At 42.4% G+C, this 16,146-nt stretch overlaps 2 protein-coding genes across 2 annotated transcripts in view; both read left to right on the top strand.

The window, feature by feature from the left end:
• The window catches only part of cadm3 (cell adhesion molecule 3), a 107,628-nt gene extending 102,069 nt beyond the window's left edge, over positions 1 to 5,559 (top strand). The window contains 1 exon segment of the mRNA XM_042497409.1: positions 1,255 to 5,559. Coding sequence (XP_042353343.1) covers positions 1,255 to 1,373 — 119 coding nt within the window. The 3' untranslated portion in view covers positions 1,374 to 5,559.
• A 4,643-nt stretch (positions 5,560 to 10,202) lies between these two features.
• Positions 10,203 to 16,146, top strand: part of kirrel1b (kirre like nephrin family adhesion molecule 1b) — a 79,265-nt gene continuing 73,321 nt past the window's right edge. The window contains 1 exon segment of the mRNA XM_042497389.1: positions 10,203 to 10,570. Within this exon segment, the coding sequence (XP_042353323.1) occupies positions 10,525 to 10,570 (46 nt within the window). The 5' untranslated portion in view covers positions 10,203 to 10,524.

Here is a 16,146-nt window from a genome sequence, read left to right as displayed (position 1 = left end):
CACTTGTTTTTCTTACCAGACAGGCCTGTTTCCAGTACCGTATGTCCCTCAGTTATATGAGAGCAAAGCGGTCAATCACACATCGGCAACATCTCCCTGTGACAATAGTGCGTCATCGGCGCATACGCACACCTCGCCTGCCAGTCAGCCCTTGTCCTCCCTTATTTACGCCACCGTTGAATTTTTGACACAGAACCAAACGAAAGCGGCACTGTGTGATTATAGACTGCATGTGGCATCATGGGACCGAGGAAGACCTGTCATGTGTGACATGTAACAAAACAGCTTTGGCCTAGTGTGACAAAAAACATACCCATCAGCAGTGTTTTATAAACAGTACAAATGGCACAACATGACATTAATGATCATTTACCTTCTCTGTCATATGCAGGCTGATCTTGCCCTCTGCTCGGAGGAGAAAGAGCTCCTGAATTTTGTTGTTTTCCCAAATTGCGGGCATTTCCGGTCGTTGTTCTTCCTCTTTGAGTTAGCCGCTAACTACTACTAGCTGCTTTTTAAATCTCCTGCGGTGGGACACAGGAATAATACAGCATCAAAACGTTGAAGCCATTCTTCCCATGTCCTGTTCATACACACACCGTTTCAGCACTGTTACTGTCTCTCGTGGCAATTAATTGCGAGACATTTCTGTCCCTATTCTGCAATCGTACCTTATATACAGAGTGGTGAGGCGGCGTAACGGCGTAGCATTCCCACCCTGAACAGGCAGTGTAAAAGGGGCTTATGGTCATACTGTATGTAACCTAGATGTCTAAAAGTTTTCACTTCTTAGCAGAATTTAGCCCAGTTTTTAACCTAGACATCTGATGTCCTTGGACCTGCAAACTAAATTAATGCTCACCAGGAGATCTGCCTTTTGCCGGTCCTGACCCATCATAACCAAAATAAAACCTCACATAAAACATCTCCCAAGTAAAACCCTGCCTGGCACCCAGATAAACACTTTTTATTAGTTCTCTGCACTTTGTGTCTCCCACCACCTAAAGAAAACTTTACTACGTTGTAATTCACCCACATTAAAAGTTAAAACAACAGCAAAAGTTATCAAAAGCACCTGAAGTGATAATTTAGACATCGTATTGGAACATCTTGCCACTCCATTGTTTATAACAGTCTCTGGACTTTTGTCATTTCACTTTTCCGATGTTTGACTTTAACTGCCTCAGCAATATTATTTCTCTTCCCGCTTCTCTCTATCTCTGTCTCTTACCATCCGTGTCTGTTGTTCCACAGGAACGTATCTGACCCACGAGGCCAAGGGCTCGGACGACGCCCCCGACGCGGACACGGCCATCATCAACGCAGAGGGAGGCCACTCTGGAGCAGAGGACAAGAAGGAGTACTTCATCTAGACAGAGGACGGGAGCGGTGGAGGAAAGGAGGGGGGGAGGAGAAAAAGCTGGAGGACGTGGACTAGAGGAGAGGGGAGGAGTGAAGGGGATAAAAAAACCTCCATTTGTTTTCACGACGCTTCAGTTCTTCACTCGGTTGGAGGGATGATGGGAGGGGACGGTAGGGAAAGAACTGTGGGCAGGATCAAGCAGTGAGTCGAGCTTCAGCTGGTACTACCCTCTTTCACATTGATACAGGGAAGTGAGATTTTGCACTGACATACAGATGAACTGAAGTTACACACACAAACACACACACAAACATGCATACATGAGTCAGTTTTCGGGGGAAAACTCCTCACACACAGACTTGAATGCTCGTAGATGCTCAGATTAACAAACGCGAGCCTCCTACTCTACTAACACGTCTGAAAATATCTCTGAATGACACATTAACACATTTTTACACACGCATCGTATCCTACTTCTAACTGTCAGCGCCTCGAAAAAGCAAAATTGTAACTCACATTCCGGCATCCCTGAGCTGATACTTCACTTCTCGCACCTCATCTCCTCCACACTGAAACCAAACCAGCTCTGTCTTTTCACGTTTTTGTCCTCATTCTTTCCATCTAACAAGGCGGTATCCCTCTGCAAACATTTGAGTGGCAGAGAAATCCATCCAAAGCAAATTACTACTGACGAACATAATCTCCCTCTCTCACAGTTTAATCTTTTTATGCCATCAAACCTCTTCCTGCGTCCACACAAGCCCCCAGTACAAGCCGTTGAATTTCCAACAATGCAGCACCACACAACATGCAACACTCATGCAAAAATAGCATTCCCGCCTTGCGCTACCAAGCTGAGGGGCTCCAGTATACATATATAAATATATATATAGAATTATATAGCATTCTTTTTACTTGACAGAAAATGTTTGGTGTGCTGTAAATACACTCTTTCTCTCTCTCTCTCTGTCTGTCCTCTCTCCCTCTATCCTTCTTCTCTTTCTCTCTACATTTCCCTCTCTCCTGTATCTCATACAGTCTGTTACTGCATTACAGTGACTTATATACTCTAAAAAAAAAAAAAGCCTGCCTGTTTTTATTACATGCGTGGAAATGCAGAGTCAAAACTATCAATATCTGGGAAAAAAAATAATAAAAATAACAACTATGTTGCGATGAAAACTAACCTTAACTGCAAATATTTGTAAGAGGAACATTTCTTTTTCTTTCTTTTTCTTTTTTCCCTTTCGGTTTTTTAGGTACTTATGAGAGATTTTCTCTCATCAGTGTCTCAGTGTGTTACTGTCAGTGTTAACAGTTTACAGTGTCTGTTGGTTTGTCAGTCCAGGAGTCCATACATCTAATTTTACAACTTCTATTTTGAGGTTTTGGATGTTATTTCTTTACTTTTTTTTGTGCGCCACATTAAATGTGGCCATTTTCCTCCCCACTTTGTCGGCCCTCTGCTCCCAAACACTAAACTGTAGCAAAACCTTGCTCGAACGCAGCTTCGAAAAGGTCTCAGAATGTTTGGTGGAGTTGTCCTCGAGTATCACTGCCCGGGCCGGCGCATGTGGACCGCTGTGGTCTTCCTTCCAACTGGCCCCCGCTGAACATGAAGCTAGACTCTGCCATTTTTCTCCCCGCAGCAGACTGCTTGTCTTGGCGAGGCCACCTGGCTCCAAATTCATTGAGTAGTGACATCATGACTTCCTCTAAGATGCTGGCATGGCCGCTGTTTCGGGGAGGTGAAAATACTTTCTTGCTTTCCACTACGGGGCCAAACAGGACATGCATTATGACAAACTTCCAAAAAAAAACCCTCTCGGTTATTGTTTCTTTTTCTCTGTGTGTGTTATTGCAAGCAGGAATCATTCGCCAGCTTAGCAAAAGGTTCCCATAAATGAACAGTGTTTTATTAAGGTTGGGAGTTCGCCTTGGCGTTGGCAAGCTCCACTTGGCCCGGTCGTGGAAATTGATTGCAATCTAACTAAGAGGCTCTGGGCTCCAGACTGTACGCATGCCAAGGTTTGGCTTGGTGGGCAGAGTGCCCGAGCCGGAGTCTGGGCTGCACTAACACGGAAGAAAGTCATTTAGCAACGTAAATGTCCTCTTCTCTTTTTTTATTCCCCTCCCTCCGCTCCACTCGTCCATTTCTTTTCATTCTTTAATCAATCATCGCGTCTGCGTCCTGATCCACCTTCACCCGCTCTCTCCTCTCCTCATCACTCCTTCCCCCTCGTCTCCCTCTCGTCCATCTCTGATCGATGTCCGATTCTCCTTGCTGGTCTCTCTCTCATTCAGGAGTCCATAGACGTACAGTAGAAGTAGCGTCTCTTGGTTTGCTGGCGTGCGCTGGTGGCTCTCTGCAGCACTTTTCGGGGGTGTTTTTGGAGAGGAATCCATTTGCTGTTGTCAGTCTACCCTGTAGACAGTTATGTCTGTGATAGTTTTTGTACACCCCTTTTTGGGAACGTTCAGGGATTGTGCTTTTCGTACCTTTCCCCGCATTGTTGTTAACTCCAACCTAGCTAGCTGCTTTGAAAGCAAGTGGCCCGGCTAGTGTGTCTATAAGCTAGCTATACTACAAAGGGTAACGTGACCTGAAGAAGGGTCAGCTGTTTTTTTTTGTTTGTTTGTTTTTTTCTTCCTAGAGCTCTCGCTTGGAAATTAAGGTGCCGCTGCAGTAAACTGGGTTTAAACAGCGTTCTGTTGGAGACGTGGAGCAGAAAACTTCAAACAAACCTCTGTTTATCCCATGTTTGCTCTGCAATACTCTCATAGTGTTCGTGTCTGCAGACCAGAGGACGGGCTTTGTCTCACAGAGCTTATTGTCCACTTTGAAGAGTAACCCTTGATTTGTATTTAACCCCAGTTAATTCTGCTCTGTGAATGGAGAAAGGAATACCTGCCTCATACTCAACAAAGTGTAGTGTCTCTTAAAAACTAATGGACCTGTATTTGCCTGTAATTTATCGTCCTGTCTTTCGTCTTAGTTAATGTGCTAGCATGTAGCTTGCATGAGAAACGGTTGGAAATGTAGATAGCGTAGGAGATAAGAAGTGCCGACAAGCATCTCTCCTGAGACAAGAGTGGCGGCCTGCCTGACCCTGCTGTTCTCTGATCTGCAAACATACGCCATGTCCCAGTTATAAAGCCGTCTGTACCTCCTCGACACAGCAGTCCTCAGGATAATGCTGAAAAAATGGATGAAGTAGGACTTACTTTCCCCGCCGCTGCTGCGTTAAACCAATGTAGGGGTACAGTGGCATTGAAGTGGGACGTGCAGTCAGTCTAATTCATATTTCATTGCATCAGTGCAGTAATGACTAGCTGTCACCAGATGCCAGCAAACAGCAGCTTTTCCTCGCCCTCTTCAGTCACACCGAGCTGTCCTGCCCCACCACTTGACTCTCACCAACTCCTCTTCTGGCAGTCGCACACTAGCTGCCAGTCATCTCTTTATTTTTGTAGTATGAGCAAATTGATTTTTAAATTATGTTTTGTAAAAGGTGTGCATAATCTTCAGCGTATTACTTTAAGTTCAACTGATCTTTTTTTTTTTTTTTAATTAGATTTTCCAAAACTTGGAGGTTAGAATTTTTTTTTTTTTTTTTTTTTTGGGCATTTTATTGTTTCAACAACCATTTTTCTATAATTTCATGTATATAGTGTTGCCTTTACTGGATACTCTTACAAGCGCACCCATACACACTTTGCACACACACTTTGGGTACATGCACATCCACACACATATCTGGATATGCACGGCAGGCATGACGTCTGTGGCTATGGTGTGTTTATATGTGTGTGTATGTGTGTTTGTGTATGAGTGTGAGGTGTGTATTAATTGACCCAAACAGACTCCGGAGACACTCTTTATTACGTGTGTTGCATTCACAAAATTGATATGATTTCGACGACTAAAACAACGTCTTTGTTTTTTCAGACTTATTATTTTGGATGAAAAGTCTTCCTTTTGAATAAAATCCATATCACATGAGAATAGTGCTGTCATGTATGTTAATTTGTACTATGGCTGATGATGTCATCAAGGCGAGACCCAACCGCATGCTGTGGTGGGTTTGTGTCTGTTGGATGTTCACACAGTATTTGTTTTATTTGTTTCGGGTTTTTTTGGTTAAAATACCAGTTCAGTTGTTGACTTCAATAAACATGCATTTGGGTTAATTTCATTCATCTTGTCAATGGTTCTTCTTGTTCAAAATGAGATCTAATCCCAAACACAAAAATGTTCATACAGATCTGTTTAATAACGTGTTTCTGTCTGGATTGGTCTTTTTCTCGTTGCGGTTGCAGTTTATTTCACTGCTTCACAAAAATAACTAACCCTGGTATTTCTTTACAAAGTTCTGCTCCAAAATCTGTTTTTAAAACAAAACCAGCTGGCTTGAAATATACACATCAACATCCCCCAAATTTCTGTATTAGGCATTTAACCTAATATTGATAATTTAGAATTGTATGAACAAGGATTTTTTTGTTAACACTTTATTTGGATTGTCTGCCCACAAATAGTTTAAAGTATTACGCTGAAATTTAACAATTTGATGGCTTTATTCATTTTATAGGTGTTTAACAGATTATCTATGGAAAAAATGACATTTCATGAACTTTTCTCCATACTTTTAATTTAGTCAAACTTAAGCTATTCACTCATCCTGTGCAACATACATTTATTAAATACTTCAAGGTCAACTAGATTTTTCTGAGAACAGATGGTGAGTTGTCACATACTATATAGGTTAACATCTACAGACACAGCAAAACAGTTTAATCATTAAATTTCACCTAATAAACTGTTGAGCTGTTACAAATATGTCTAGCATTGTTGTCACGAACTTTTCTGTCGGTGGACTATCCAAATAAAGTGTTTTCGACTTTCAAAATGGATTTTGGACTGTCTTTAAGTATATATATTTTGAACAAATCCTTATTTTTCAAATGAAGGGTATCTTCCCTTCATTAAGCACTCTTTACTAAGTGACTAAATCAGAATCAGAAATACTTTATTGATCCCTGGAAACTGTGGTTCGTTACAGGCTCTCCAGTGCCAGCAAGTAGAAATAAGTACCAGCACAGTATATGAGAATATAAATACAGAAATACAGTACTAGATAGCAATTAGCACTAGTATGTAAGGGTCCAAAACTTCTGATTTGTCTTTTCAATAAATACTATATATGATGAAAATGGCTCACAGATCCATTAATCACTGATTGTCAGACTATTTAAATCATCAACAGGTTCTAAAAAGCCATATGCAGTTTCAAAAATGCCCAACAGAGGGCAGTGCAATGCAATAATTCAAAGTCCTTGTTTTGGACAAGAAGGTTGGTTGTTTATAAAATTTGCAAAACCACAGACTGGGTTTCTCTCTTAATTCAGCAGTAGTCTTTATCTCATTATGTCCAGAATACATGTTTAAATAATGACTTCTTTGTCTTGTTGACAAAAAAAGTTAGTCTCCTGATCTTTTTCTTTCTTTTTTTCTTTCTTTCTTTCTTTCTTTCTTTCTTTCTTTCTTTCTTTCTTTCTTCCACACTGGTTTCCTGTCATTCCTCTTATCTTCCCCCTAATTCCATCCCTTCAGTACAGACTGTGGTTTGGGGAATATTGTTACCACATGTTAATACTGGTACAGAGGTTAATAATCAGACTTACATTAGGCTACCAGTTAATTACACAGTAAGTAGTTGCAAACCACACACAGTTGGATATCCATAACTCTGTCCAGCTGTTTGAGGATTGAGGACTTGTTTTTGCTGAACTTGTTCTTAAAAAGTGTTGTGTGCAACTCTGGAGAAAGATAGTAGATTATTGAGTCTCACTCCCAGGTCATCAAATACTGATGCTTAAAAACGATGCTTCGCTCTGACGACCAACCCAAAGTGTCGGTGTTTGAAGATCTGGTAATGAGACTCAACAATCAACCTTTTTTGTCCATAGTAATACTTACTGCACCTTTAATACCCACTTTTTCTGTGCACATGCTGTTAAGACCAATGTGATCTTGTTAGAACTGAACAGAAAAAGTTAACGTAGCTGCCAACAAAAGTGTCTTGTGCCAGAGCTGACCTCATTTAAGTGAATAGCAGAATTTTTATGAGAACACTGATTTCACTTTGTGTATATCCTGCCAACTATTGTTTTATTTGCAAACTGTTAAGTAATGTGTCTATAAGAATATAATTGCTTGTATAGCTTTTATTATCTGGCCTCAAACTTTCCTTAAAAGAAGTCACTTTACACAACTTTGGATCCTGGGGGCATACTCCTACTGAAAAATGATGCTAATAACTGTAGTAACAATATGTTACTAAAAATCATTTACTGTGATTAGTTCACAATAGTTATTAGTTTAGTTCATACAGTACGGCACAGCTCCTATGTTACTGAAATAGACTGTAAAGGAAATATTACTGTGATACCACTTATGGTGTCACTGCTGTAGTCCCTATATTTTCTTTTTTATGAGAGTGGAGGTGTTATTTCAAATGTATTTTAAAAAGTAGCACTATCATTATAAACCAAAGACTGTTTGATAGTGACTGACAGGTCTTTTTATAGAAGAAGTAATAGTAGAGGACACTAATAAATAAAGGCCGTGAAAAATCTGATCAAACCAAAAGGTCCTGATTGTACAATTTAGGCTGATCTAATGGCAGAAAAGGTATTAAATATACATTTCTGTGTGGTCTTCATTTTCCAATAACTTGAAAATAAGAATCATTGTGTTTTTGTTTCTTTAGAATGAGCAGTTATATCCTCATATCATGGATGCATTAGGAAGTCATGAAGGTGGGGCCCTATTTATTACAAGAGCTGCTCATTGGCGCATGTAGCCAAAAAAAGTTTTTTTTTTTCTTGGTATAGAATACCTGAATCTACGGGCCTATGAGGCACTAGAGACTTAAAGCGGCCGAGCCCGGCTGAGTCAGGCTGAGTGTGCGGGTAACTTCTGCCGGCCAAGCGACTGACTTCTGGTTTAGTGCTTTGCTAGCTTGAATGGGGGTCTAAAAAATGTAATCTTGTGGCTCTTTTAGACTTTCCTAATGTTATCAAAATGGATAAACTAAATCTTGGAAGTGAAATGAGTCGTTTTACAGGGGGTTTGACGGTCACAAAAAAATATCCACTGACTTAGACTGACTTTCCCAGTGTAAGTCAGTGGGGAAAAGTCTCTCTGGGCCCACTGGCGTCATGTGACGGACCTGGATGGTGTAATTCCACTTTTGGCCATTATGTAAAATTTGCATCAGAGCCTGGCACACTTCCTGGGGGCTTGTTACATACTGAGTGGGTCCTCTTCCACGGAGACCACCATGATGTTTCGATAGTAGCCCAGAAAGGACAAATCAAACACTGGCTCTACAGGGCAATTTGCATTTTGTGTCGGCCACCATAGTTCTTCTAACAGTTGGTACATGCAGTTTCACTTCTGCAACCTCGCTCCTAGATGCCACTAAATTCTACACACTGGACCCTTTAAGAATTTCTATGACTTAGATTTATGACTTAAGAATTTGATGCCTAAAAAGTTGGCTAATCTGCATCATCAGGACTGTGTAGGTGTGGTTAATTGAATTGACTGACACTGTCCTGGTAAAGCAAACTGCTGCAGAACTGGAGTCACATTTTGACTCAAGAGTTTTAAAACTCTTGATTGGAGCATGGAAACACATGACATCACTTTTCTCAAGCTATGCCCTGCCCACAAAGACAGATAAAGAAATCTGCCATTTAAAATAGTCACAGTTATTTTAGCTTTTGTAGAAAATTTTGAGTTCAAGTAGGCCCTGTTAGTCATAGCTCATTTCAAGACCTTTAACCATTTGAAATCTGAGCAAATTGGCTTGATACCTTCAAAAACATGAGTACAGAGGAATGAGCAACAAAAGAAGAAATGACTCAAAAATTGGAAAAAGAAGAACAAGAAAATTACCTGAAAATTAGTTTAACAAAGGACTTTTTTTTAAAAAGAAATTACCTGGAAAACTTCAAAATTATAATAATTTTGAAACGTAATGGCGATATTTAATTATGAATATAGTTTTCCCCTAGCTTTTATCTCCTATACATTTTCCCTGGCTTTCTAAAAATATTTTTTTAAATCTAATATATTTTTTAAGTTTGTGGAACATTTCTTGCCATGTTGCTCAATGCCTTTTTTCCTGTTTTTTTTTCCCCTTTTAAGAAATTGCACCAATTTACTTAAGATTCAAAGGTTTAAATACTGCTTGTAAAAGGCGTCTGAAAGCAGCACAAGAAAAGTGATATCATTCCAGGTTTCAAAGGGTTAAAATTTAAGTTTACATCATTATTGTTTAGAAACACAAAGTAAGAAAGTACAAAAACTGGTAAAATAAAAAAATAAATAATTATCATAATAAAGTAAAACATAGATCCCTTCTCTAAGATATATCTGTATTTATAATCATACTGGTACTGAAATTTTCTTCCATAACGCACATCTACACGTGGCAGTTTGGTAGGACTTTTTCAAATATCAAAAATGATTTAAAACCATATGTTGCTTAATTACAGCCAATGATTAAAGGTGCACCTAGTTTTGAGTTAAAGGCACTTGATGGTTAAAGCGTTCATGTTTAAAGCGCAGTTCTCGTTGCGGCCGCTGGAGCGCCCTCCTCCTCCTCTCCGTGGAGTCCAAAACGGAGATTTGGAACGGGGAGGCGTGGAGGAGGAGGAGGTGGTGGGGGTGGAGGAGGGAGAGAAGGGGGTGTGCTACTGATTGTATGAGAGGAGGGGGGCAGGGAGAGAGAGGGAGAGAGAGAGAGAGCGAGAGAAAAGAGGGAGAGAGGAATTCAGTCCTGTTTAAATGGGAATCTAAAGCGCAGAGAGGAAAAGGGACGCAGATAGAGAATCCAGGAGAGGGAACAGACACAAAAAAGTGGAGACAGATTTATTTTACGCACGGGAAAAACAGGGGAAACGAGTAGGAGAAAAGGAAAGGAGGAGAGAGGAAAAGAGGCATCGGTTTTTTTCCTCTAAATTTGGCTCTTTTCACTCTCATGACTCAAAGAGGATTCCAGTTAAATTCACCCGGTCGGGAGGAATTGATGGTGTCTTTTCGGGGAAGCAGAGCCGAGGGGAGGAATCTGAATGCGCTCGGCTGAACCATGCCAGCCCTGTGGATCATAACTTTGGCGATCACTTTGAACCAAGGTGAGAGATGTTTAAACACAGTCTGAACTGGTCTGAGGCGCGAGCAACAGCGGAAAGTTTCTTTGTAATGCCCGAATTTTTCTCTCCGTCTTACCTTTCCTCTTCACCCTGCTGTGTGCGGGCGTCTGTGCGCTTTGTGGGTGTCTTTCTGTCTGTGCTGGCAGTGCGTGTGTTTGCGCGTCTGCATGTCTGGCATTGTGTGCGCGTGCGTGGATGTGTACGCGCATGTGTGTAAATGTGTTATGTTGTTATAGATTTGTGCTGCCCTGGACATCATCATTACAGCCCACAGGCGCTGAGGGGAAAAGAGTCGTGGGGTGTCCAGGGTCTTTACTCCGCTTGGGGAGAAAAAAGGGGGATTTTAGAGTGCAGACACAAACGGCCCAGACGCGTTGCGCTTATTTTTCTTCAATTACACGTTCATGAGAGAGATGTGGAGCATCTGCACACGACATTGCTTTGACGTGACCTTTGAAACGCATGAATAGATAGATTTGGTTGACACAAACAAACGCAGTGTGGGTCAGCAGAGGATGTGTTCCAGGCATGCGCACGTGCACTTTCACACACAGACACACGCACGCGCTCTGTCTCTCTCTCACACACACACACACACACTGCGCATAGCCTGCCAGCCGGGGATGATTGATGAGGCGAGGATCCAATGCACAGTCTGGTCACCGGGCTTTAACATGAGTCACACTGGATCAATTTCTAACACACGCGCGCGCACACACAAACACACACACAAACACACACACACGGCACGCACGCGCTAGGCACGTGCATTTCTTCAACCTTCATTGTGTGTGTAACTGAAAGAGTAAAGAAAGTAAAGAAAGGAAAGAGCAACGCAAGTGTCCCTAGAGAGAGAAAGTCTCTCTCTCTCTCTCTCTCTCTTGTGTGTTTGTGTGTGTGTGTGTGTGTGTGAGGGGGGGGGGGGGTGTTGGTAGAGACCAGTGCATCCTCCTCTTAGCATGCAGGTAGAGTCTCACGTGCTCGTGCCCGTGCGCGCGACTCCGCTGCAAACGTGCAGGTGCCAAGGAAAATTCATATTTTACCGTAAAGACGGGACATATTCACTGGACTGGAGGAGAGCCCCATTACTAATATTAATGTCCCTATTTATCGATCACCTTGATAGATTGCCCTCTCACTCTCTTTCTCTATCTTTTTCTGCACGCACACACACACACACACACACACACACACACACACACACACACCTCAGTGAGAGAGAGGATGAGTGTGTGTTTGAGTTTGAGGGCAGTCAGGGCTCCAAAGACAGAGGTGATTAATTGAGGTGGCCTGATGTGAACAGTTCAACTGTGTGTGTGTGTGTGTGTGCGTGTGTGTGTACCTGCTTTAGCACCTGGGTCCCCTGTGCCGCAGGCCGCTGGTGTGATAAACCACAGACAGTGATCTGCCCAGACAGACAGTCAGAGGAGCTCCCAGGCTGGAGCAGAGCTGACCACCTGAGTGAAGGAGAACAGAATATTAATATTACTCAATAGAGCAATCAAAAAAAAAAAAAAAAAAAAACCCAGCACCAAGTCTGTACATCTCGGATTTAACAAAAATGAATGCTTTCCATGAAAACAGAATCCAATGGATCAGATTAGATCATCTATGATAAATCTATGTCAGACAATCAATGAAGCTCAGATTCATTAGGGCTAAGGCCTCTAATTGTGGTGGTTGTGCTGAATGGAAGAGTCGACAGAGTTAATGCAGGGTTTGGAGGGGTAGGCCATGTTAGCTCATACTGAATTAATTAAGTGGATTGTTTTAACTACAGGATGCACTGATTTGATTGGTTTATTTTAATGTGATATCCAAAATGATGGTTGCTCTTCAGCATTGGATTGCCTCTGATACAATGAGGTATTCATTTGAATCGTTTTTTTAAAGAGATGGAAAACATTTTTACACAGCTGTATGTGTTTTGTACAAGTTGGAGGGCCATGTAGCCGTGCGTGTGGAATTCCAGCGCAACAGTAGACCTTCCATGGTCAGCGTAGCAGCTTCAGGTGAATGTAATGGATGTGATACGCCTCACTAGACATGTCATGCTGCTTTCATGCCCCATATTTTTTGGTAGTAAGTGGTGTGTTTACTTAATAATGATAAAAACATACACAATGAGTCAGGTATTATTAAAATGTTCTTTTTTAATACTAGTGCTCATTCAAGTAGTTTTCGAAAATCACAGTCAAGAAACGGCAAATACTCTAAATTAAATCCAGAGCTATCTGATCAAACAAGAAACCAACCTGGCAAGATATTTAATACCAAGTTTGGTACTTGACATTTCTAGATACTTTTTGTTTTGCACTTTTTTTTTTATGATTAACATTTTTATTGTTTTTTAACACTGTAACAGAGCATGGAAACAAAGAATGGTAGATTCACCACAGATTTCCAGCCCACCCCCCCACCCCCAAAACAAACAAACCCCCTTAAACATTCAGCACCAACTGCTGATCCTTCTTCGGTTGCTAATATTTAACATTATGCTCTCTCATATATTGTGTTTTGCATTTGCACATTTTTTTTTAAGGTGTGTGTGTGTGTGTGTGTGTGTGTGTGGGGGGGGGGTATCTTCTCTCATTATATGCAGTAGAGTGATGGACAGGAAATGTAGAAAGGAGGAAGAGAAAGGGATGACATTCAGCAAAGGTCCCTGGCCAGATTTGATCTGGTGATTTTGCAGTAATGTGGCCCATGTGACGCCCTGTAATTATATATTTCATTTGAAACACTGAGTCAAGTTAATAGCCCTGGTAGTCAATTGTCACAATTGTATTTGAATAATCTGTCACTCAAGTAATTGTCTCACTGATGACATGGGATGGTGCATTACAGTGTTAAATAATGTATGAAACAAGTGCACACACACACACACACACACACACAGACACAGACTGACAGAGAGATCGAGCAGCATGCATAATCCAGGGCAAAGACAAAAGGAAAAACCTTGTGATAGCGATCTTGTAATGGATCAGATTGATTTAATTCACTGCGCTGGACAATTTCTCATTCTTAATCCTCAAGATGTCTCTGAATGGATTTTATGTGGGAGGCCCATTCAATTGTTCTCCCTCACCTCCACACATGAGACTCAGACAGCGAGCGAGCGCGAGAAAACACAGGCAGACAAAGAAACAGAGAGAGGGAGACGCAGAAACACAAACTACCTCCACACTCAGCTTATTTGATCTCGCGGCCCTTTTTGTTGACATTTTTCCTCATATAAAAGGGAGGCACTTTTATGTTCCCGGTGCTTTTATGCTTGATGTGTGCATTTCTTTGAAAGCTTTTCCTTGGAGAGGGTGGCCAGTTTGGTTTCTCACTTTCCCCTCCAAAAAAAAGCTAAGAAGGGTTACTTCGAGCCTTTTATCACTTTTATTGAATACTCATGCAGAGAAAGGAGACCCACTTTATTTATCCTTGGAGAGCGGAGGACTCAGTCGGGGGCGGAGCTTTGTGCATTGCAGCGTGCTGCTTGAAACAGCGGTGAAATATGCTGGAAATGCCGGGAAAACTCCAGGCCCTGCTCTCCCAGGAGAGCCCCATCTATAATAGGCCTGGCTGGTTCCCTCTGCTCCCTCGCTGCAACCCTCTCCACACATAAATCTCTGCTCCCCAACCCTGCTCTCCTCCTCCTTCACTCCTGTTAGCTCCCACTCCTCCTCTGCATTTCCCTCCTGCCCTCATCCACACTGCTGTATCTCTCTGGTAGTACTCCTTCCTCCATTTCCTCCTCAACTCTTCTTCACTCCTCTGCCCTCTTCCTTCTCCAAATTCCTCCTGGTTCTCACACTCCTCTGTTTGCTGCTCCTACACTCCAACCCTTGCCAAATATGAATCTGTGCTCCCCAACTCTGCTCTCCTCCTTTACCCTCTCTTCTTTTTTTATCCCTTAGCATTTCTGTCTTGTCTTACAAGCCACATTTCTCTCCTCCATTTATACTCTTTTACACTTCCCATTTCTCCATCTGTCTCCACACCTCCTCTGACCCTTCATCTCCTCTCTGCTGTCCTCCTTCGCTTCTTTCCTTCTTCCTCCTCCAAATGTCCTCCTGGTTCTCACCCTCCCTTCTTCTCTCCTCTGATTCTCCATTCCCCTGCTCCTATGCTCCAAACCTTGCCAAACATAAGTATGTGCTCCCCACCCCTGCTCTCCTCCTCTTTTACTCTCTCCTCCTTTTTTTCTACTTAAGCTTTTACATCCTTCCTAGCAAAATGTCTCTCCTCACTTCATCCTTTTGTCTTATCTCCCTTCTCCTACATTCATGCTCCTTTCCACCTCCTCCAGTGTTTACCCAAGTTTCTTTTCAACTCCTCTCCTCTTGTCCTCTTGCTCCCTCGCTCCAGCCTCCTCTAAATATAAATCTCTGCTCCTCTCCTTCTTCACCATCACTTCTTTTATTCTTTTACTGCTCCTTCTGCCCTCCCTTCACTGAAGTTTCCTCCCTTTGCCTCCACTCCTCCTTTGACCTCCCCCTCTCTGCCGCCCTCCTCCACTTCGATCCCAATTTCTCTCATGTCCTTGTCTCTGTTTTCTCGCTCCCTTGACTCCCCCAGCTATGCTTCTGGACCCCACCCCCTTCTTCTGCTCTTCTTTTACTGTTTCCTCCCTCCATTTCTGCTCTACTCTGAGCACCCACACTTCGCTCTTCTGCTCTCTACCTCCTACCCAAATTTCTCCCGTGACCTCCTCCTCTTTCCATCTCTCCCTCCTCTATTTTCTTGTTCCATTCGACTCTCTCCACTTAAAAATCTCTGCTCCCCATTCCTGTCCTCCTCCTTCTTCTCTCCAGCCCCCAACCTTTCCTCCTCTCTCCTCATCTGCACCCACACCTCTGCACTTCCTTTTTTATTTTCTGCTTGCTTTCATCCTCACTCTCTCATCTCAACTCCTCCTTTGACCACCTTTTCTCTGCCTCCTTCAACCATCTTCTCTACTTTTGCATCTCCCGTTTTCTTCCTCTTCCCTCTTGCCATTAATGTTTTCTTTCTCTCTGCACCCCTCAGCCTCCTCCTCCTGCCTGTATCCTCTTTTCCTGTTCTCTCTCTTTATCTTTTCTTTTTTCTTCTCCTTTGCTCCCCGACCATTCTCCCCTCCTCCTTTATTTTCTGTTGGCTCCATCACTGCATTTCACTCTTCTTTCTTCATCTCCAATCTAGATTTATCTCCTCTCTTCTTCTTCTCTACCCTCATCTATTCCTTTATTTCTTTCTTTTCTCTGCATGTCCTCTCTTCCTCCTTCTCCCCCTAGTCTACTCCTCCTCCTCCTCCTCCTCCTTCATTCAGGCTGACATATCAGCCAGATTGACGGGTGTCACTCCTAATACCAGTCGACGCTCTCTGTTAGGATCTGCGTACTCTTCGGTCTTTCACTCCCACACACACACACATCAGCCCGTGCAGAGGAGGGAAGGGGGAATTTGCCGATGTCGCTTTAGCAGATTACTAGATTATCGGGGGCATCGTGGTGAATTATGCAGCGGCTAATTGTGGCGCTTATTTTATTTATTTATTTTAATTGCTGTTCCTTGTCACCTCAGAT

This window comes from Plectropomus leopardus, chromosome 12 (genome assembly GCF_008729295.1).
Source record: "Plectropomus leopardus isolate mb chromosome 12, YSFRI_Pleo_2.0, whole genome shotgun sequence".
Taxonomy (NCBI): domain Eukaryota; kingdom Metazoa; phylum Chordata; class Actinopteri; order Perciformes; family Serranidae; genus Plectropomus; species Plectropomus leopardus.
Note: the sequence above shows the minus strand (reverse complement) of the source record. Positions and strands in the feature narration are given on the sequence as shown.